Below are 22,546 nucleotides of genomic sequence, written 5' to 3'. Positions count from 1 at the left end.
GTAAAAGAATAAAAAAAAATACAAATTAAACCATAAAATAGAATTTAAAAAACGGAATACATAAGGCATCGCTAAAAATGTCTATATCTCTAGGGAGTGCATTGACCAGCCGCACAGCCCTCGCTTATTTTATTACATATTACGAGTATATTAATTTCCTAGTATTTAAGGGTACACAGCGTGCACATTATTAGTTAGGTGAAGATATTTAATTTGACTCAAATGAATTTCAATTTTTATATTGAAATAATGACAAACTGTATCAGGTTACTATAAATTCAGGCTAGTATTGTGGGTATAAAACGTTCTTTTTTCAAAGAAATTCTGCTATACAATATTATTCTATTCTGTTACTGTTGCTGGAACGCCGTTTGTCATTTCAACCTGTCGAAGGCTTAACCAAATGACGTCCAATGCAAACTGCTGATTATAGACTGCCCCATTGTCACAAGAGACTACAGAGTCCGCTGGAAATTTCACGGCACAAAGCTTCTATTATAGTTGATCGATGAAATTCGCTACGTACATAACATAATAATATACCTCTTCACTTTGCTGCGCTCTCGGTATATTTCGGACCAGGTTAATAGGGTATTATGAAGCGGGCGGATTGTAATTATTGATGATTAACGGTAGAGTGCATCGATTGCAATTAATTTTCAATACAGATTTTGCTGAATACTGCGAGTTTATGTATCCCGGATACAAAGCCGTATTACTTTGATCATGAAACTCTACTAAATTATGGATAGCTGGCATATTTTATGCATAAAAATGAATGTATTATGAAATTTCGGCTCCATAATTAGAGCATTATAGATCTTATCATAAGGATATATCAGTGGCGAAGGGTGAAAGCAAGCTGTTAAGATCCGCACATAAATAGTACATAATATTAAACTTTGTCAGTCATACGTATTTGCTTCCATTGAACTAAGTCTACAATTTACAGATGGTGTCGGTGAGTTTTGAAATATAAATCAAATCCTGCCTAAACCAAACAATAATAGTTTTGGTCTATTTCTGGTGATACAACAAAATTGTGCACACTTTTTCATTCTACTTATTTGTTTTCGTTGAATTAGGAATAAATATTATTATCAATATTTATACATTACAGTTTTTACCAACTTTATTGTATTAATTTATTATATAAGTTAGAGTTAACTCTATTCGTTGTCAGTGTGTATTTGCCTTTTGGTGAGTGCACATAGTGCCTGAAGATGCCGAAAGGCAAAACCCGGGTCGCAAAAAATGACTCAAATGGAATAGTACACAACTTAAATCCATTAGAATTAAATATAATATATTGTTTTTAATAAGCCAAAGGCACTTTTCAGCGTTTTTTTAATTTTTAATGCCAAAAAAATCTTTATAGATATCAATATCTACCACTTTTATAATTTTCGTACATCAAAAAACGGTCAGAACCTATGCTAAATTGACTTTTAAAATGTGCATGAATATCAAAAACGGCCAAAGGATTGACGAGCCAATCACAGGCCTAAAAATATACCAAATCTAATATGGCCGCCATAACACATCTTTCATCTGCAAGACCTGTCATGTTTCAATAATTGAAAATTATTTTTAAACCATGTTTTATTCAAGTTTTTAATGAAAAAAAAAGTTTTGGTAAAACAAATATGGCTATCTGCATAATTAGTTTCAAACTCGGCCAAATGATCATCACTTATTATCAAAAACGGCCAAACTACATAGCCAGTATCAAAAGTGGCCGAGAGCATATTTTAGATGTCAAATTGAGCTTTGTTAATAAAGTATTCAGGAAAGGTTATAGTATATTAAGAAAAATATAATATTTAAATATACATTTTCAAAGGGGTATAACTACAGTTTTTCGCCCTTCCTGTAAAAAAAAATAAGGTACCTTTGGTCCACTACTGGGCGCTTCAAGTCTTTTTGAAAACGATTTAGTTAGGTATGTACATCTAATACAGAAGAAAAGTATCAGGGTGGAATGATCGTTAGTAGGTATTAAATAAGCCATTCTACAGATTCGCATTGTCTACATTCCATCCGATACCCCCCCCCCCCTTCACGACACATTTCATTCGAAGAGGAGAGATAAATTTCAATCGCCGTAAATGAATTTAAATGGAAATCTAATCAGAGTATCAGGCTAGCAGCATGCGATCAGCGGGAGTGTATTTCGCAGGGATATCACGCCACATATATGTACTCTATACGTACATACTACGTAGGCGTACAATGCAAGCCATCCGATTCACGTTTCTATCGGGCTCCGCGAAGACAACCGGAGATGAGCGTATCTAAATATCCATCTGCTAACATGGGCGCCTGGTATGTTCTTTGAGAAATATGAACAGACGGCGATGCCAGGAGCGCATATTTACTATAGACGTTTGCAGGGGCGTATCAAATGACTTTGATACTGTCGGTAAACTAGCACAAAGTATCCCTTTCAATTTATAAATTATTAAACATTATATTACCTGACAATGTAATATTATGTACATCAGTGGCGAAGGGTGGAGGAGGGCTGTTAAGATCCGACATAAATGGTGCACACTAAACTTGGTCAGTCATACGTATTTGTTTTCATTAAAATAAGACAACAATTATTAACAGATGGTGTTAAATTCAATTAAATTCCACGAAAACCAAGCCATAATAATAGTCAAAAAATATTCGTCCATCTATAAAATATCAAAAATTATGCAATTAAATCATACATAACTTTGAATATTTTATAGACAGAATAATATATTTTATCTATTATAGGTTGGTTCAGGCAGGGGTTAATGAATTTAAAAAAAATGAACCAATATTATGTGTAATATATCGTATTCTTAATCCAACGAAAATAAATAATTAGTATGCATGGAAAGGTGTGCACAATTTTGTCTTATCGCCCAAAATATACCAAAATTATTATGGTTTGGTTTAGGCAGGGTTTAATTAAATTTTTAAAACTAACCAATACCATCTGTAAAATTGTAGTTTTAGTTCAATAAAAACAAATACGTATGACTAACACAGTTTAATGTGCACTTTTTATGGCGGATCTTAACAGCCTACCTCCACTCTTCGCTCCTTGTAAACAATAACTTTTTACGTGATCGAATACAAATTTGTAACAATGATAATATTTAGATAATTGATACTATTATAGAGTACTTTGGACCTTACCCCCATAAGGATGGGTACAAAAGGGGGGCTGACAGGGATCTCACCTGGGGACCGGCGTAGCAAGTTTACTCTAATAATAAAAAAGCTGCTGCTCTATTTAAATTTAATGTGATATAATAAATTTACGTTCACAAACTTATTTTATAATTATTTTAATGTGTTTCCTGGCTAAGAAAAATGGTCATTTATCCAATATTTTGCAGGGTTGCATGTTACTTGGCTACCACAAAAGGGACTCTTTCAGTTCTTCATAATATGATACTCAATAAATAATTTGATTTATTTAAAAATACAAAAAATCGCTAAAAATACATGTAATATCCTTAATTTTACCTCGAGGAACCCTGGGGTTCCCTCAGAATAACATTTAGGGAACACTACTATAGATCACACTGCCCTTAATCTTAGCGATATTATATACATGTATGAGTTACATACACATATTATGTGTGACTTAATGTTTAATAACTGCAGGTGTTTATTTAGTGTGGGAAGCAGATGATTTCCAAGTCGTAATTATCACACGCGATCTTTTCTAAAAGTTTATTTTATTAGAATTTTTATAGTCATTATTAAGTTTTATTTCTGCCGGGGGTGGTAGCCATATACACAAAACAATGGTATACATGACGTCAGCACTGAATGCAGAACTATTCTAACTCACATTTAAAATATTTTGCAGAAGAGTTTTTTTTAAAACATTCTACTTCAGTTATTTATTATGTATCTAGGCAAGTATATGCACCATTTTTACAACGTTTTTCTTAAGTCGTTTTCTTATTTGTCCGGTACAAATCTTGCAATCGATTTTTAACTAACTTCCCGACTAGCTAGACATTTGAAACTTTTCGAATATATTATCAGAACACGATGCCAATGCATTTTTAGCCATCTTTAAGTAGAATTGAATTCATTTTTAGTTAATTCTGTTTTATATGAAAAGTTATTTCGATACCATTATTGGTTGCTAGGGGGTCCTAGCAACTAAATTATTAAATAAAATATACGTGCGTTACTATGGAAATCAATATGAAATGACATTTCATTATTCAGTATTTCTATCAAGTACATTTTTTTTGGATCGTTTAAGCTAGTCAAGTCAAGTTTATATGATTCAACAGAAAATTTAAAAACGTTGTATATCTTGTAGTTATTTTTATCAATAATCCTACTAAAATCCATACAAATACTAGATAATAAATAATTTCAGTGCGTTGTTTCAAAGAACTCTCTCATAAAAAAATCAAACGTAAGTTAGAACAGTTCTGCATTCAGCTGACGAATTGAGTTCTTCCAGATACAACCCTCTTTACATTTTCTCAAATCATTACCACGCTACTGTATCGTTATAGTTACGTTTCCAGCAGTCGGTTTCATTTCCTTATTGACTTTCCCAGAAATCATATTTCAGCGAACGAGATGACGCTACCTACTCTGGGCGGATAATGAAAATGGAAAATTGATAGCTTCCTGCGAAAATTTCTGTTTCTTGTTTGTCTTTTTAGTATGACGGGGAAATTTTGCAAATGCTATGTTGAATATTTCATTTTTTGAGAAAAATAAATATAACTGTATATTTATAAATATATAGTAATAAAGTCACGGAAGATAATATTATTATAAAGTGTTAAAATTGCAAAGTTTGAAGCAGGCTTGAGAGTGGGGTGATTATTTTTATGGCTTAATGGGCTTTATGGTCGGCAGGTCTATTCTTAACGGTTATCACTTTAGCACGTTTCCGTTATTTTCATTCTTCCAAATTAACACGGAAGATTTTCTTTACATTAAATGGTTAGCTATCTCTAATTCGTAATACGGCAAAAATTTAGGTTGGTAGACATGTCGGTCAAATTCTGATATATTTTTGTGGCCGAACCCAAGCGGATAAGACCGAACACAAGTGGATAAAGCCAAGCCAGTACCATCTAGTCGGTAATGAGCCGAATACAAGAATTTTGTATTGACACGTCAGACATCAACATAACCTACAATTGTATTAGTCATGTCATTGCGATTGCAGAAAAACAGTTGGATCTTGCGTCTCAATTTTTAATATGTAAAATTGACATACTCTGTCTCGTTCTCAAAGTTAGTACGGCGAAGAAAGTGGCTATTAAAAGATATCACCTTTTGACAGTTCAGACGGTTAACTTTTTTTACATAATTAACCGCCAGAATACGTAACGTGATACATGTGATATATTTGTCACAGTTAGCTCTTTTTTATGTTGAGTGATATTATGTTAGAATAGGTCTGCAGGAAGGAATAGCGCCCATTGTGTCTTATTTAGAAAAATCAAGTTATTTTAAAAAGTATTAAAAATGAAGTCTACTTTAATTTTTGTACGTAGGTACGCTTTTGTGGACTGTATGAAGAGGGGGTTGAGGATTTGAATGTTGGTGAAGGACAGCGGAAGCAGGGGTGTATCAGGCACTGACTTTTAATGATATTAAGTTGGTCCGGACTGCTGGGTATTGAGGCGCTCTTTTGACTCCCGGGTCCTGACGCACACACTTATTGCTTATTATTTCATATAGCACTCTCACTTTTACATTTTCAAGCGGAACTTTCTATATGTAGATTGTGAAATTTAGTGGGTGATGCATTTGTGATTGGTTGAATTACAGAAATTGACGAAGCGGTCTTACTGTAACTCGCAACTGAATGATTACTGCAGTGACGCGTGGCGGTCTATATTCAACACGGTTGAACCGTCACTTTTGAGTCGCCCTGTATGAGTTCGTAATGAGATTCGCGATTTGAATCGACGCTATCACTGTCTTGATGTAACTAACTGTTTATTAATCATGATCAACTGTTGCCTGGACAACGACAATAATTTGGATTATAGGTAGGAAGAAAATATTGGGATTAGTGCGATCATAATTGGCTTAATCAGTATTTATAATACATTTTTGGACTGTCCTCTAAACGAGGTTTTAATTTACAATATTGGTTATATAACACTTTCAATTTCACAAAGTTTTGCTTAAAAAAATATTATGCCTTTTACTTCTTTGTTCACCTTGATGCACTCCTGATTAAAACGCCAGTCAGAAACTCTGCGCTATAGTATATTATAATATATAACCAGATGAAAAATAATATCTTTGATACTGCGATATTAAAAGGAATTGGCTTTTTGATAGTTTTCCAATACGTATTTCGTGGGTTACATATTATCTTTTATAGTAATAAAGAATTAGTTCAACGCTGTGTGAAATTCTACCTAATATTTCTGCGTCCCTGATACAAAACGAAGACTGTGTTCATACATCTATGTTATTAGGAATCCAGAAAATATGTGGAAATGTTCATATAGGAAAATATCGGAAAGAAAGAACATAAAATTAAGAATAACAGCCGAGAGTATTTGAGGGTTTGATTATTTTTTTTATATTTTTTATTACATAGAGCCTTCGCCCGTTTTCAGCCGATAAATTTTTGGGACATTGAAAGCTTCAAAAGCTGGGGAAAAGTTCTTGGCTATGCGTGACGGGTGGCCCAAAAGTGTACTATTTTTCTATTTAATATTTTATAAAATCTATTCTACAGTACTTATATATAAATACAAAAATACACGACTAAACTGCAGCGTTTTACGTTATGATTTTGTCACGGTTACTGTCTCTTCCAAAAAACCCTTTCCACTTATTTTTCATATACCCATAGTTAACTATTTTTTTTATTTAACGAATAATTCACAAGACATAAGAATGTAAAATTCTAATTATTAAACATACATCATTTTGAAAACATTTCTGAGAAAATATATTGCAACCAATAGAAAAAATCTTTTTGAAAACCCCACCCCACAGAAATTGAACCTGCATCTCTCGGGCATTGCGCCCACGCACATATTCCACTATGCTAAAGGTGTCATACTTAATTATTACACATTTTTAACTATTATCGGAGTCATCCGTGACGTCGGTTAGTAATGCAAGTAACACCTACTTTGATTTCAAATACAAAAGCCGATCGCAAATAAGTAGCTCAATAATTTAGAAAGCGCTTCAGTGAGTATTAAAAAGCCAATATTAACATTAATAGACTATCAAAAAAGGCTACAAGTCATTTAAAAGATTTCACGCATAAAACACATAGGTACACACACTGGTCAAAACTATTGTCATAGTATCACGTGATCTGATGATGTAGGTATTTAAGACTAACGGGCACTCCGGTTTTTGTAAATATATAATATATTCATTTAGACGCGCTGGACGGTGAAAACGTACAACTATAATAATTATGGCAGTAGAATTTTCTAGCCGGACAACAGTATAATAAATAGTATAACTTTCTAGCCCGTGTTTGAATTACGGCTGGCATTGCCTTTTTAATATCTTACTTAGTGCTTGTTATCTTTTTTTGTATAATTTCTATTATAATATTTTTTGTTCAGTAAAATACTGTAGATGAAAAAAATTCTAATTCAAGTCGTGTAAATAAGTTTGTTTAAATTTTTTCAGTTATCTACTACAGTCTACATTACATTCAATAGACACCCTTTGTTACAAAAATAATAGAATCATATGGGCCTCCACAGAGTAGAGGTTTGTATTAACAGATTTTGTTTTTCTACGAGAAATAGATGTCAGCCACTTGCTCAACCTATTAGGTCCATACTCCGACTCACAAACAAATTGAAAAACAATATGTGTACTTGCCAGATCCAGGATTCGAATTATAGTTATAATACTCGTATATATATATATATATATTCTAATATTTTTTAAAACCATGTATTTGTTATTTCAACAATTTTCTGCAAATGAAGGTTGAACGGCAAAATTTCCTGGTAAAACAAAAAAACTCCTACCACAAGTTTAATAACTCAAGTAGTTTGCGTAGAAAAAAGAAGCTGAACATTCTGCTAACCCACCCGCTATGGTTTTTTCAATGAAAGACGTAAAAACAGCGTAGACGGGAATCCCGCGAAAGTTTGTCGTTGTTTATTATGCAAGGTAGTAAGGGTAGGGTAACCTTAAAGCTAAAACATTGCTGCGAAAGCTCCCTCTCAAAGTGCGCGTAAAAAGCTTTTTGCCCGGTATTTATAAGAAATATCTCAAGCAGGCACGCATAGTGAAATATAATATGTGCCTATATTATAATGTGTATTATATTTATAGGGGGTGGTTGCTAAAATATTAATCATACTTTTTTATGGGTTTGTAGTGTATTAAAGGATATCGCGACAGCCTCTTGGACTTAAAAGCAGCATTATAATGTATTTTTATACTTTGGGTAGTAAGCAGGTACCTACCCTTATAAAAGTACTTTAGAAAATCTTAATACATATAAGTACTTGATTGATTTATTTATAGTATCCAATATATATTATAGAAATCCCTCTGCTGAAGTTTATTAACATCCCGAAACTAAAATGTTGTAATATATTAAACATATTCCTATATATCCTTTTATTCAATGAATAATTCACAAGAATTTGAGAATGTAACATTCCCATATATTATTGAACATATAACTTGAAAACACGTCAGATATATACCCACTAGAAAAAAACATTTTTGAAAAAAATACGAAACTTGACGGGATTTTAACCCGTATAACCATTGTTGTCGCGCCAATATGTGCATTTACTAATTATGCTACTAGCCTCCTATCTAATTACGACGATTTAAACTAGTATGTCAAACATAAAATGCTTGTCGAATTGCGTTATTGTATTTTTTTTCAAATATGATTTTTTAATGTATATATCTGAGGTGTTTTGAAGTTATGTATGTTCAATATTCCTATATGTTATGTTCCCTTTTACGATATGATACTGTCTCTTGGTTTATCGTTGATTATTCAAATTCAAATTAATTAATTTACACACAGTCATCATCATCATCATCATCAGCCTGAATCTATCCACTGCTGGATGAAGGCCTCTTCAAGTTGCTTCCACTTCTCTCGGTCCTGTGCATTGCGTTGCCACGTACTTCCCCAGAACTTTATCATTTCATCGATCCAGCGGCCTCTAGGTCTACCTTGTGGACGTTTTGTACTTCTTGGATACCACTGGATGACTAGATTTGTCCAACGATTGTCTCTTCTTCGAGCTATGTGTCCAGCCCATCTCCATTTAAGGCTTTTAATAAACTCTATTACATCGCAAACCCTTGTCTGCTTCCTTATCCACTCATTCCTCTTTTTGTCCTTTCGCGTTATGCCCAGCATACACCTCTCCATACCACGTTGTGCTACTCTAAGTTTCTGGATCTCTCTTTTACTTAGGGTCCATGTTTCACACGCATATGTCATCACGGGAAGCACACACTGGTTGAACACTTTGCGCTTTAGGCACAGTGGAAGGTCACTTTTGAAGACATTATTCAGGCGGCCAAAAGCACTCCAGCCTAGCTTTACTCTGCGAACAATTTCATCAAATATACATCCATCTATAGATACTTGTTGTCCGAGATAGATGTAGCTTTTCACCTGTTCGAGCTGAGTGCCATTGATGAGGATCTCTTTTTGGCCTGCAAAGCAGTTGAACATGACTTTCGTCTTTGTTACATTTATTTTCAAACCTACTTTGTTGCTTACTTCAGCGAGTTCCTGCATTCTGCTTTGGAGGTCTTCTGAGTCTTGCGAGAAAATTACTATGTCATCGGCAAAGCGCAGATGACTCAGGTATTCTCCATTTATGGGGATCCCTTTGTCATTCCAGTCAAGTTGCCTGAATAAGTCTTCAAGGGTAGCTGTAAATAGTTTAGGTGAGATTGTATCACCTTGTCGGACTCCTTTGCTGATAGGAAATCTGCGCGATGGTTTATGGAGATTTACAGATGCTGTTGCGCTACTGTATATATTATTGAAAATATTTATATAGCGTCCAGGGATTCCTTGTTTTCTGAGTGCGTCGAGTATTGAACATTTTTTTATCGAATCAAACGCCTTCTCATAGTCTATAAAACCCATGCATAGTGGCAGTTTGTATTCCTGGTACCGCTCTATGATTTCTCTGACGACTTGGATATGGTCCATAGTGCTGTATCCTCCTCTAAATCCGGCTTGTTCTCTCGGTTGGTTCTCGTCTAGTACATTTTGCAGACGGTTTGAGAGAATTTTTGTGAACGTCTTGTAGAGAATAGGGAGTAGACTTATTGGACGATAATTTGCTAGGTCTTCTCTGTCACCTTTTTTGTAAAGAATGACAATGCTGGCATTTTTTCATACCTCTGGGACATCCTCTTTGCATATGCAGGCTGTGAACAATTGTGCAAGTACTTCATTTGCATCCTTTCCTGCTTTTTTGAAGATATCTATCGTTAAACCGTCTTCCCCGGGGGCTTTCCCACTTTTCATGTAATTTAAAGCATGGGTTACTTCCCAGGATGTAATTTCGGGAGTATGGTCTTCCGAATTTCCATTTCTCTGAAGATCTAAGTCTATAGTCGTATTGTCAGTGTCATCACTGTAGAGATCGCTGTAGAACTCTTCAACTCGGCTTAACAAGTGTTCCCAATTTCTGACGATAGAACCATCTTTTCCTTTTAGTGCTGTGATTTGACGTTTTCCTATCGACAAGCATTGCTTGTTTTTGTTTAAACTTCTGCCTGCTTTCACAATTGCTTGTATGAGGTTTACATTGAATTTACGAAGGTCTTCTCTAATCTTCCTTCGGAGGGTTTTGCAAAGTAATGAAAACTCCATATCATTTTGTGCCTGTCTATTGCTCTTGGTTTTCCTTCTCTGCTCCATAAGATTCAATGTTGCCTTCGAAAGCTTGGTGGAAGGTTTAACTTCTGAGCTTTTTACGCCTGTTTTTTCTGCACATTGTAGAATAATATTCGTTATATCCTCCGCGTTGGATAGGGAAACGGTTTCGTTCTCATCTAAGAAAGCCGATAGTGCATTTGTGAGTTCATTTTGGAATTCAGTGTTGTTCTGCAGGTATACGCGAGCATTTGACTTCTTCTGCAGTTTGGATCTTTCTGATTTGACGTTCAATCTTATCTTACATCTCACCATCCGGTGATCACTGCCGGTGTTAAACTGATTGATCACCTTACAGTTTAAAAATGTATATTTTCTGTCAGTGAGGATGTAATCGATTTCGCTGGTCCTTCCTGTCGGGCTTCTCCACGTCCATTTACGTGTAGGTTTATGTTGAAAAAAGGAATTCATGATGTGAAGATTGTTGGTTTCAGCAAACTCCACAAGCATGTTCCCTCTACCATCCCTTGAGCCATGTCCGAAATGTCCGACCGCTACGTCATCTCTTTGGTATGATCCAATACGTGCATTAGAGGGCACAGTAGAGGTTACAAATTACAAATTCAAGATGTTCACAACAATACGCGAAAAACAAAGAAATATTATTCAAACAGTATTAAAAAATATTAGAAAAAAAGTAAAATACAAAAATTATGAAGTACCTACATGAAAGTTTGCCGAATGAGCTAAGTAGACTTTATTTTAATAATTTATAAAACAACGTCTACTTTACACGTCCTCACGTAGGTGGAATATATCAATATCTAAAGCGATATTATCCGTTCAATCGGCATTACAAATGGCAGGAAAGTTCTGCAGAAGTCTTTGAGATAACAAATAACTGATATTCTCGATTTATAAGATAGTTGTCAGAGACACATAGGTTGGTCGAGACTATCAGGAATGGCAGAGTTCACATTAACACTACGTATACGTTTATTTGTAGCCAAATATAGATTTGTTCCGGCCTTTTGACTACATTATGTAGCATACCTAAGAGAAAGTCAGTTCGATAAAGCTACGGATAGAATTCATGCAGCCAAAAGTAAAAAAGTCTCAAGAGTTTATTCTGATTCTTCTCCACCATAATACCTACCATACTTCAACTAGACTGCTTCTAACTGAGGAAATATAGAAAATTTTGGATACCTTAATATACAGAAAGACCCGGGAAATAACTGTCGTTTTAAATTAAACTTGAGAAAATCCACGTGACCTTGTCGTATGACTCGATTTGTATTGAAATATTCACGGTATGTCTCAGGAGTGAGAGAAAAGAAAGGTCTGAATTCCAGTTCTACTGAGGCTTGGTTTATCGTTATTATCATACAGTAGGCTGCGACTTTAGGATAATAGTTTGACGATGAGTGAAATGAGTACCTAAAAGAAGACGAAAACATATAATTTTCATGACAGACGGAAAATTGATTGTTTCAGCCAAATAAAATGACCCATTGTCAATTTTCTTGATTGTTTATTACGATTATTAAACTTCGAACGCAAAAAAGTGACTGTTACATGGTTTGAATGGGATGTGGCGTCGTTTTGTTTAAAATAGAACTAATCATATACCTGCATACTTTATTAAATGTAAGCTGTAATTTTTATAATGGCAATACACTAGAACATAAAAAGGCATGTATTCACGGCAATAATATTAAATAAACTGAACGAAAGTAAAATATTAATTGTTTTGAATTAATACCGTTTCCAAGTAGGCAAATATTATTCATGAATAGTCCCAAATTGAGAGAGAGAGATCATCTCGCCTCATTATATTGAGTTTTATACTTGAGCGTTGATAAGTATTTTATTTTTGTAGTCTAGCTAATGGTGTTATAACCGAAACAGCTGTCGATAAATGTGTCGCTAGATTTCAAAATCAGCCAAGTCCATAATGGATGAATAGGAGAAAAAACAGCTTTTTGTTTTCTCAAGTACACAGTCACTAGCGTGAAAGTTTATATTATTTCGATTATAGGATATTTAAATTACAAAAGTTCCACATTTCCACATGCAGAAATGTTAGAAAGCAGTAGTTATTCAACAATTCACAAAAAAGTCAAAAATACCTAAATGTGGACTTGGCTGATTTTGAAATCTAGGGACACAAATAACCTAAAGAATTATTTATATTTATAAATGAAATCCTAAATTACGTATTTTTTATTTAACGAATAATTCACAAGATTTAAGAATTTAACATTCTAATTATTGAACATACATAGTTTAACTCTAATTTAACTCTTTGATTTTAATAGTAACTTAATTTGGAAAGCGCTTCAGAGAGTATTAAGAGCCATTAGTGAAAATTTGTCGCAATTAAGTATGATACCCATGGGGCAGGGCTTTAACCTAGGGGCCCAGCGTGACGGATCGACCAGCCAAGTGAGATAAACATATGAGGGTGGAAGGAGTCCGCAGACCAGTGAAATGTGTAAATAGCAGTTAAGACAGTTAAGAAAACCTAAAGATTACAACATTTTAATAATCACAATATTTTAATATTTTATTTAATGTTTTAATAATCAGCAAAACACGGCCGTGCGAACTGATATATGATCGTTTTCCACCGGCCGAAGAAATACTCACGTGTCGGATGTCATTTGTCGCACCACAGGAATGAACCAGTAAACAGTGCATTCCTGTCTTTGTGTCGTGAGAAATCCATTGTTGGATTGATAACGTTTGTACCTTAATCAAATTTCGCAGACAAAATCCCAGGAATCAATCCGCAGTGTGGGAACAAAAACAATAAATTTACCCACGCTGTGGATAGCATTTTCTTTGTCTACTTTCAATATAAAAACAGACGTGGCAATCCAACAAGAACTCAGTACCTTAAATTCGCTCGTCTTAATAACACGCTTCTCGCTTCAACGTTAAAATAACTTTTATCACAAACACTATCGTCGTAATCTAATGTATAAACTTTGTATTATTCAAGCTGTAAATTGAATTTGTAATTTGTGTTAAGGGATAATAAATACAGGGTACTCTTTATACACACGCAACTTCTGATTCCATCCCTTGCCAAAGTGGTGACCCCGAGAAAAAATCAACCGACCTTACGTCACCCACCACGTGCAACAGTGGTGACCCGTAAAGTAAAATTCAATTCATTCATTTTCATTTTACAGACTTGGTTTAATTTTTTGTTAATTACCATTTTACTGTGTTTGTGAGAAAGTTATTTTTTCGTTGGAGCGAGAACCCGCCGCGTTCAACTACAACGCCGTCTTTGCGTTAAGTCACCGAGTTCGATCTCCACATCACTCCGTGACCTGTCAACGTCACGATGTACAGTACCAGGGCATCCGCTGCCACATCCAGCACCATGGAAGAGGACACCGCATCTGGGTACCAAACATCGACGACGACAGCGCACCAAGACTCACCAGTCGCATCACCGATTTCATCACCTTGGCCCGATGATAGCTGCTCATCAACGTCACAGGACAGTTCCGACAGCGGCCCCATCAGACTTGGAGCCCCGGAGAGTCCTGACTGCAGCATCATCAGACCCAGCTCGCCTGATGACTCCGACAACCCAACTTGGTCGTCATCAGGAGCTGTCAACTTCCACCAGGTGATAATCGCCAGGTTGGAACGACTGGTCGCCGGACTACGACGTGTAGCAGCACGAGACAACACACACCAAGCAGCCAAGGATCCACATCCTTGCGCCCGTCATCCACGTTCATCCAGCTGCCAGCGCAGCCGAATCACCGGAGCCCTGTGGACTCCTCAGCAAATCAGGAGGAGGCAGTTCCGGTGCCGCCAGCAGCTGGACCAAACACCACCAGCGTCACGACGGAGAGCCCAAGGCAGCCCGCTTTGGCCACCGTCGCCCGCCGGTTGGTGTGCGCAGACGGGATGCTAACTTCGCCCAGGCAAGTTTAAGGTTTTTTCCTACACACGTACATACGCAATTAACATAGTACAAACCCACGCATTTAAATTCATTGGCAAACCTAGAATCCAACCCGACTTTCATCCCTAAGGCAATTTTACTCGAAGAAGCTATTCTAAACAATAGATAGTTTTCTGACGATGAGTAATTGGCTTAGGCGACTTTTGATATTTCCACAACCCTAGACTTCTCATTCAATCAAACATTTTTGCAAACCGCTCAGTAGTTCAATTTTTGTTCTTTCTTGAACTACCCCCACTGCTTCCTGTTATTCACATACAGAAGATATGTTCTAACAGAGCAGCCCTCTTGGCCCTGTGAAACTCACTCACAGCTAAGACGCTCTTTTCCTCACTTCTGCGGACATCGCAAGTTGGAAAACCCAAACGCAAAATGTTTCCATTGACTCCTCAAGTTTACCCGGATCCATATCAAATACAAGTCTCAACATTGATTCTACCAGCAATGTACGTACCTACATTCATTTGCCCCAATTCATTAAAGTGCCATGTACATGTTCATTCAGTATACACAAAACGCAAAACAAGGAAAAACCTAAAGCAAACCGAAGCAAGTTTCAAATTGCAACTCAATACCACTTCAAGAAAACCAGCGTACATTCTCAAGGAAAATAAAACAATGGAACAGCCTGAGAAAAAACCTGACACCGTGAGAGCTCGTGTTACTCGATACGGCAGACGTGTCCATTTTCCAGACCGTCTCTAGGCCAGTGGAGCAAATATCGGTTAACAACATCAGGCACGAGCCAAACAAAGCAATCGGGGTCGTGTTTCAAAACAGCACGCGGAGTTTCCGATTTCAAAACAGCAACGTTAGCAAATGCAAGGACACACATCGACCTAGAATGTAGGTCAGTGGCGTACGCAATACATAAAATGCAGGCATAAACAATTTATTCACAATAAATGCGGATAACTCAACAGGATTATTCAGTATTTTACCATCAGCATCACCAGGAGACACCAGCATACGAAAATGGGTGCACAACAGACAAAGGAAGAGATAATCGTCGCACAGACTGCGTCGGGCGGAGCAATTGCCAACGACACGTCGACAGGCCAACTGTCGTGGGCAACGCTTGCCTTGATTATCGTCATCATTGCCGCAGTTTCCAGCTACCTGCTATGGACAAATTGCAAAAAGCTTATCACCAAAAGAGTCATCAAGGACATGAGAGCAGACGTCCCGGGATGTAGACCTCCGCAGCATCCACCGAGACAGATCTGATTGGACCTTCAAGCGACCACCTCTACCTACTTTCATCGTGATCTACGTGCCGCACATCGCTGGAAGGGGGGTGTGAGGGTGGAAGGAGTCCGCAGACCAGTGAAATGTGTAAATAGCAGTTAAGACAGTTAAGAAAACCTAAAGATTACAACATTTTAATAATCACAATATTTTAATATTTTATTTAATGTTTTAATAATCAGCAAAACACGGCCGTGCGAACTGATATATGATCGTTTTCCACCGGCCGAAGAAATACTCACGTGTCGGATGTCATTTGTCGCACCAAAGGAATGAACCAGTAAACAGTGCATTCCTGTCTTTGTGTCGTGAGAAATCCATTGTTGGATTGATAACGTTTGTACCTTAATCAAATTTCGCAGACAAAATCCCAGGAATCAATCCGCAGTGTGGGAACAAAAACAATAAATTTACCCACGCTGTGGATAGCATTTTCTTTGTCTACTTTCAATATAAAAACAGACGTGGCAATCCAACAAGAACTCAGTACCTTAAATTCGCTCGTCTTAATAACACGCTTCTCGCTTCAACGTTAAAATAACTTTTATCACAAACACTATCGTCGTAATCTAATTTATAAACTTTGTATTATTCAAGCTGTAAATTGAATTTGTAATTTGTGTTAAGGGATAATAAATACAGGGTACTCTTTATACACACGCAACTTCTGATTCCATCCCTTGCCAAACATATATCACACAATTCCACTGATAGTGAAAAAATGCTATTTCGCTATCAGCATACTAAGATTTAAAAATATGTGCTTCTGCGATGCTATTTTTAATTATCGTTTGTCGATATTCGACGACTCCATAATTCAAGTGGATATTTTAAAAATACAAAAAATCCTCGAACTCTATTTGGAATACACAACTGTAGACGTCACACTGCCTTTAACCTTGGCGATAGGTAGGGGGCCCGCTTCAAGATGTAGGGGCATGGTGATACCCATAGCATAGTGGTATATGTGCATGGGCGCGAAACCCGAGATGTGCAGGTTCAATCCTGCTGGGTGTCGTATTTTTTTCAAAATATATTTTTTCTATAGGTTATATAATATTTTCTCAGAAGTGTTCAAAATTATGTATGTTAAATCCTAAATGTTTAACTATTGGCATAGGTCCAATGATGCCATACCATACAGTAAAATTGTGTACATTCAATGCTTGTTTATGAATCATTCGAGAGGTATCCGAGCTTCAAAACTGTCAATTTTCTTTACTTAAATATACTGTTTGTGACAATTCCATTTCTAAAATAAAGCAGTGGCACCCTATTGCCCAGTTCTTTACTGTTGAGTTGGTGCGACGGGGCGTCTGTCGTGACAGTTTTATTCTCTGCATAAATACGCGCCCCCTCGACCATGCCCTTTTCAAAATCCAACTTTCGCTGTAATTTTCCAACGGGACTTATGCACTTGTTCACTCTTGAAAGATCTTGAAAAGTCCGATTCAATTTTTAAACGCTGCGATAATTAAATTTATTATTGCATTCGGACTAAATAAAAAGAAAATAATTAGCTCAAAAATACAGTGCCGATCAGGGAACTCAGAAATAATGGGAATTGAAATACCTAACGGGCAAGCAGAAGCAGGCAACCGATCTCGAGTAAGCAAGAATACGGAATAAATTTAAATATGTGTGAAGAATACGTTATACGTCGAATACTGAAAACTGTTCTCGGTTTATGCATTTACGCTCATTTAATATTGGTGTAATACACACATTGTTGCACGTGCATAAAGCGTGGTTTATTTTCGTCGGACACTCACACATTTAAAACCCTGTATCAACATGTGGCGTATTGAACATAGCCTATCGGTATTTTATTTATTATCTGTTCTGTGGTGCCGATAATACAAATTGTATAAAATCAAAATTTGAATTTTCTGTAATTCACTATTACGAACAATCAAAGAAAAATTTAAATTTATTATTTCATATAATATAGTCATAAATAATAAATCAATCCACCTTACAAAATCCAGTGTTATGTTTTCGGCAACGAAAATTCTTACCGATGGGCCCCGATCCTTCACGTGGTCCAGTGGAGGATGTATATCAGTAATGAGACTCAGTGGATGTTATTCTTCAGTGATGTTTATTCGTCATGGTCTCAAAGTAAAGTTACGTGATCTAAATAAAAGGGAAATGACTCAGAAGAGTTTGATCCGCAATGAAACAACTCGGAGAGTAGAGCTGAGTTAAGTTTGAACTAGTTGATGATATTAGAATCATTTACAATTATTGTATAAACATGAAATAGTAAGTAAGTAATATTAGTGACGCTCAGTTCATGAACAAGGGTTTATATGTGTGTGGTAACACAGATAGATAAGGTGGATAAATTGGGGATGATAAATTATATAATATTCAGTACCTAGGTACACTGCAATGGTCGAAATCTCACAAATCGAATATTCTTAGATAATTATATTCTTATTCGTAGATAATTAGTAACTTAGGGTGTCGATGAATTAAATAAAACACAATTTATTGTCATTGGGGAAATATTATAATAGAGGGAGAGTTGTGGATACATGTCACCAGAAATATTTGTTTCCCGAGCAAAATTTAATATTTTGTTGTTAAAACTGAATTTGAATACAGCCAAAAATAACTGTCAAAATCCGGCTCATAGATAATACCTATTTTCAATTTCAATTTTTTTTCAATTTTTTTTTTTTTTTTTTAACATATTGTGAACATTACAAATTATAAGTTTAAGACGTTCACAACATGACATTTAGAAACAAAGATATATAAATATAACAGTATTACATAAAAAAAGAGATAGATGAGTAGATAAATTAGGTAGGTACAAGGAAGTACACCGGATGAGTTAAACAGACCCTATTTTAAGAATTTATAAAACAACGTTCACCTAAACTCATTGTCACGTAGGTGGAATATATCAACACCCGAAGCAATTTCGTTGAAAATAGTTATCGCCCTCCCAATTGGCATTACCAGTGGCAGGTTGGTTCTGCACCTTGGGAGAATAAACAACTGATGGTCTCTATTTCTAAGATAGTTATCAGGGACACACAGGTCAATACTGCCCAGAATGACAGAGTTCTCATTTATACCTCGTATAAGTCGAAAAAATACGTAGCTAAATAAAAATTTCTTCTAAATTGCAGACTGCAGTATGTAAGCATGCCTAAGAGAAAGTCAGTTGGATAAAGCCACGGATAGTATCCATACAACCTCAAGTAAAGTAGTCTCAAGAATTTCTTCTGTACCTTCTCCACCATAAATCAATACTTCAACTGATGCGATATACATCATCTCTGATTCCCGTCGTTTGATTACAAATTATATCAAAAAACCAAAATTGTATTTACCTTGGAATCTATCGGCAAAATTGAAATAATGATTCCTTCCTACTTTACCGTTAGATATAAAAATGTGTGGTAAAATCTATTTCTGTTTTGCTCAAAAAATCAAAACTAAAGCTTGCACTATACGTAGTACAGTATTCATTAATGGGTTTTAACAGGTTGATTAATTGTAAATGTGAAAATACGTCGTAATAATAATTAGAGATTCGCCCACGATTGCCGAGTAACGTGTCGGCTTATAATGTCGTGGTTCCCAGGTCCGAATCCCGGTTCTGGCAACAATTAACATGTTGTTTTTTTTCCAATCTGTATTTGGACCTAATATGTTGAGCTAGGTAGCTAACATCCGTTTCTCGGTAAACGAAAAATCTGTTAATACAACCTGTAATCTGTGTTTTCTTACGATCGAATCATGTTTTACCGAAATATTTTTGAAGTTATACTTCTTTAGGCGCGTTTGGAAAATCAGAACAGAGTGTATTTTTGGCGTGTGACATGTAACACATAATTTATTTCTTCACAAAAAAATAAACGCGTTCGATTGGATTCAAACATCCGATTGTTCGGTTATCAGCCGAACGCACTGCCTTTACGCCATGGTAGGTATGATAATGCAATCATGACGATTATACGGTATAATAATTATAGTTGAGAATTGTTACGTTACCTAGGCAGCGAATTTATTATTATATGTACGAGGAATTGTTCCGTTGCCTAGGAAGCGAATTTATTATTGTTGGCCAAAATAAAATTAAAACAACGAGAAATAATTAGATAATTTATTTAGTGATTAAAGTGTCTACAAATAAACCAGCGGCACTCCAATAAGCGGCCCTCCTTTATTCTAGGTTTTATTGATATGGGGCTATTAAAACGTCTATTCTATCTTATATCATACTTTATTATTTGACAGATCTGAAAATAACGTCTCGCGCAATGATGTGATCATAGCCGACCAGTGACCGTAGAATAAGGACTATGGATTATTTTACTTGGTAAAAAATATTCTTTTGCGTTGTGAATTGTACCTACTCCTTTTCATATGTGATTAGCTGTCAAAACTAAGCTTAATATTTTAAAGTGTGATAGGTACGTTACTTTTGTTTGGTATTACATATTTAGTTTACGTGAAAACTATTTTCTAACTGTTTGAATATTTTTGGTTGATGTGAATTTTGACTAACGCGGTGTGTGATTATTTTACTTTGTTACGACGAAGAAGTATAACTCCTAACGCGCGTACATAAGTACACATACCGATTTTTTTTTCAATAATCGTTTACTATCGCGAGTTTCCCACTGGTTTATTAACATCATCTGGTACAGGTTTCTCGTCTGAGTAACATCAAATCATCATTCATGTAGAAGCGTTTGCTTGAGTGCTGCCAACTGATAATTTATTAAATTTCTTTGATGTTTCAGCGACGAAGCGACGCAAGTGCACCCTGGCGGGATGGGAGCGGACCAGGAGGACTGGAGACGCCTTAGGCTGGAATCGGGCGGTGATGAGTTCTGTGGACAACATGGGAACCAAAATAGGAAACCAGTGAGTTATTTTTCTAATTATATTGTACTATTTAAAAAAAAATGTTTATCGAGTGATATTATCATGTTATTAGTTTAACAAGTTGAATATACGTAAATAAATGTGTTTTTCGAGGCGGTATGACAGTTGTAGTGAAAGCATCGCTAAAATTATACATGTATATCAGTGGCGAAGGGTAGAGGTAGGCTGTTAAGATCTAACATAAATAGTGCATACGAAACTTTGTCAGTGATACGTATTTTTTCCATTGAAATAACACTACAATTGTTTACAGATGGTGTTACCTAATTAGTTTAAAAAAATCATATAAACCCTATGAAACGAAGTCATAATGGAAAACAGTAAAACAATACTCGTTTATCTATAAAATATCTGAAATTGTGGAATTAAACCATACATAACTTTGAATATTTTATAGATATAATATTATTTTTATCTATTATAGTTTGGTTTAGGCAGGGTTTAATGATTTAAAAAAAATCAACCAACAATTTGTGTAATATGTATTATTAATGCAAGGAAAACAAACAAGTATCAATTAAAAAAGTGTGCACTATTTTTTTCTGATTGCCGATAGCATACCAAAACTATCATGGTTTGGTTTAGGCAGGATTTATTTTATTTTTAAAAATTAGCCAACACCATCTGTAAATTGTAGTCTTAGCTCAATAAAAAGAAATACTTGTGACTAATAAAGTTTAATGTGCACTATTTATGGCGGATCTTAACAGCCTGACTCCACCCTTCGCCACTGATATTATATAATATCAAAGAATGTGTTTTGTTTTAGTTTGTAATAGTCAAAATATAACTTACGAGAGAGAACTCACTTTGTATTTGACGTTTTAATGAAAATATATATTTTTTTAAATTCAAAGTGTAGCAATAGATTATGAAAAGATACATGAAGTTGAAACAAATCTAGTTCCACATAAATGTATATAATATATTTTCAGGTATTATGATAACATTTTATCAAGATGGTGAGATAGACCTTATGATACTTTGAGGGGTTTTGAAAGGGTCGAAAATGTCGTGTATCTAGACTTCTTTATACTAATAAAAATTAATTTAAAGAATAATTATTGCTGTGCAGGTAACAAATAATGAGAATTCGGTTTATTGAAGGTATTGAACCGACACTTGAAATAAATATTGTGCAAAACACTAATAAGATCAGTAGCCATGTATGGCTCGGAGACCTGGTGCACGACCAAAAGTATGAAAATATTGTTGGGCTCATTTGAGCGGAGCGTGCTGCATAGTATCTTCTGACTCACAAATGACACACAGTTGCGGTGGAGACGGAGATACAATTACGAGCTGGAAGCTTTGTACGGGAGGCGCATATCGCACAGTGAAAAATATAAGACCAGAAGAACCATTGAAGTTAATCCCTCCAAACCAAAACCCGTCACGCACCACACCCGCTCTTAATCGAGCATATCACGTAGCCCTACATTGGCGATGTGAAGCATTTAGTTCAGTTTTTGACCGAAAATGCCCTAAGAGAAAATACCCAGGACTAAGATTGCTACGCTCAAAGTGAGCTCTGACTGAGTTTA

The 22,546-nt window shown here is 35.6% G+C and overlaps 1 protein-coding gene across 1 annotated transcript in view; it reads left to right on the top strand.

Moving 5' to 3' along the window:
* Positions 1–22,546, top strand: part of mAChR-A (muscarinic Acetylcholine Receptor, A-type) — a 456,442-nt gene that overhangs the window by 220,098 nt on the left and 213,798 nt on the right. The window contains exon 3 of the mRNA XM_085941813.1: positions 20,858–20,981. Coding sequence (XP_085797939.1) covers positions 20,858–20,981 — 124 coding nt within the window. The remainder of the gene's footprint in view (positions 1–20,857; positions 20,982–22,546) is intronic.

This window comes from Rhyacophila brunnea, unplaced genomic scaffold (assembly GCF_057557595.1).
Source record: "Rhyacophila brunnea isolate RB1 unplaced genomic scaffold, BYU_Rbru_1.0 scaffold_14, whole genome shotgun sequence".
Taxonomy (NCBI): Eukaryota; Metazoa; Arthropoda; class Insecta; order Trichoptera; family Rhyacophilidae; genus Rhyacophila; species Rhyacophila brunnea.
Note: the sequence above shows the minus strand (reverse complement) of the source record. Positions and strands in the feature narration are given on the sequence as shown.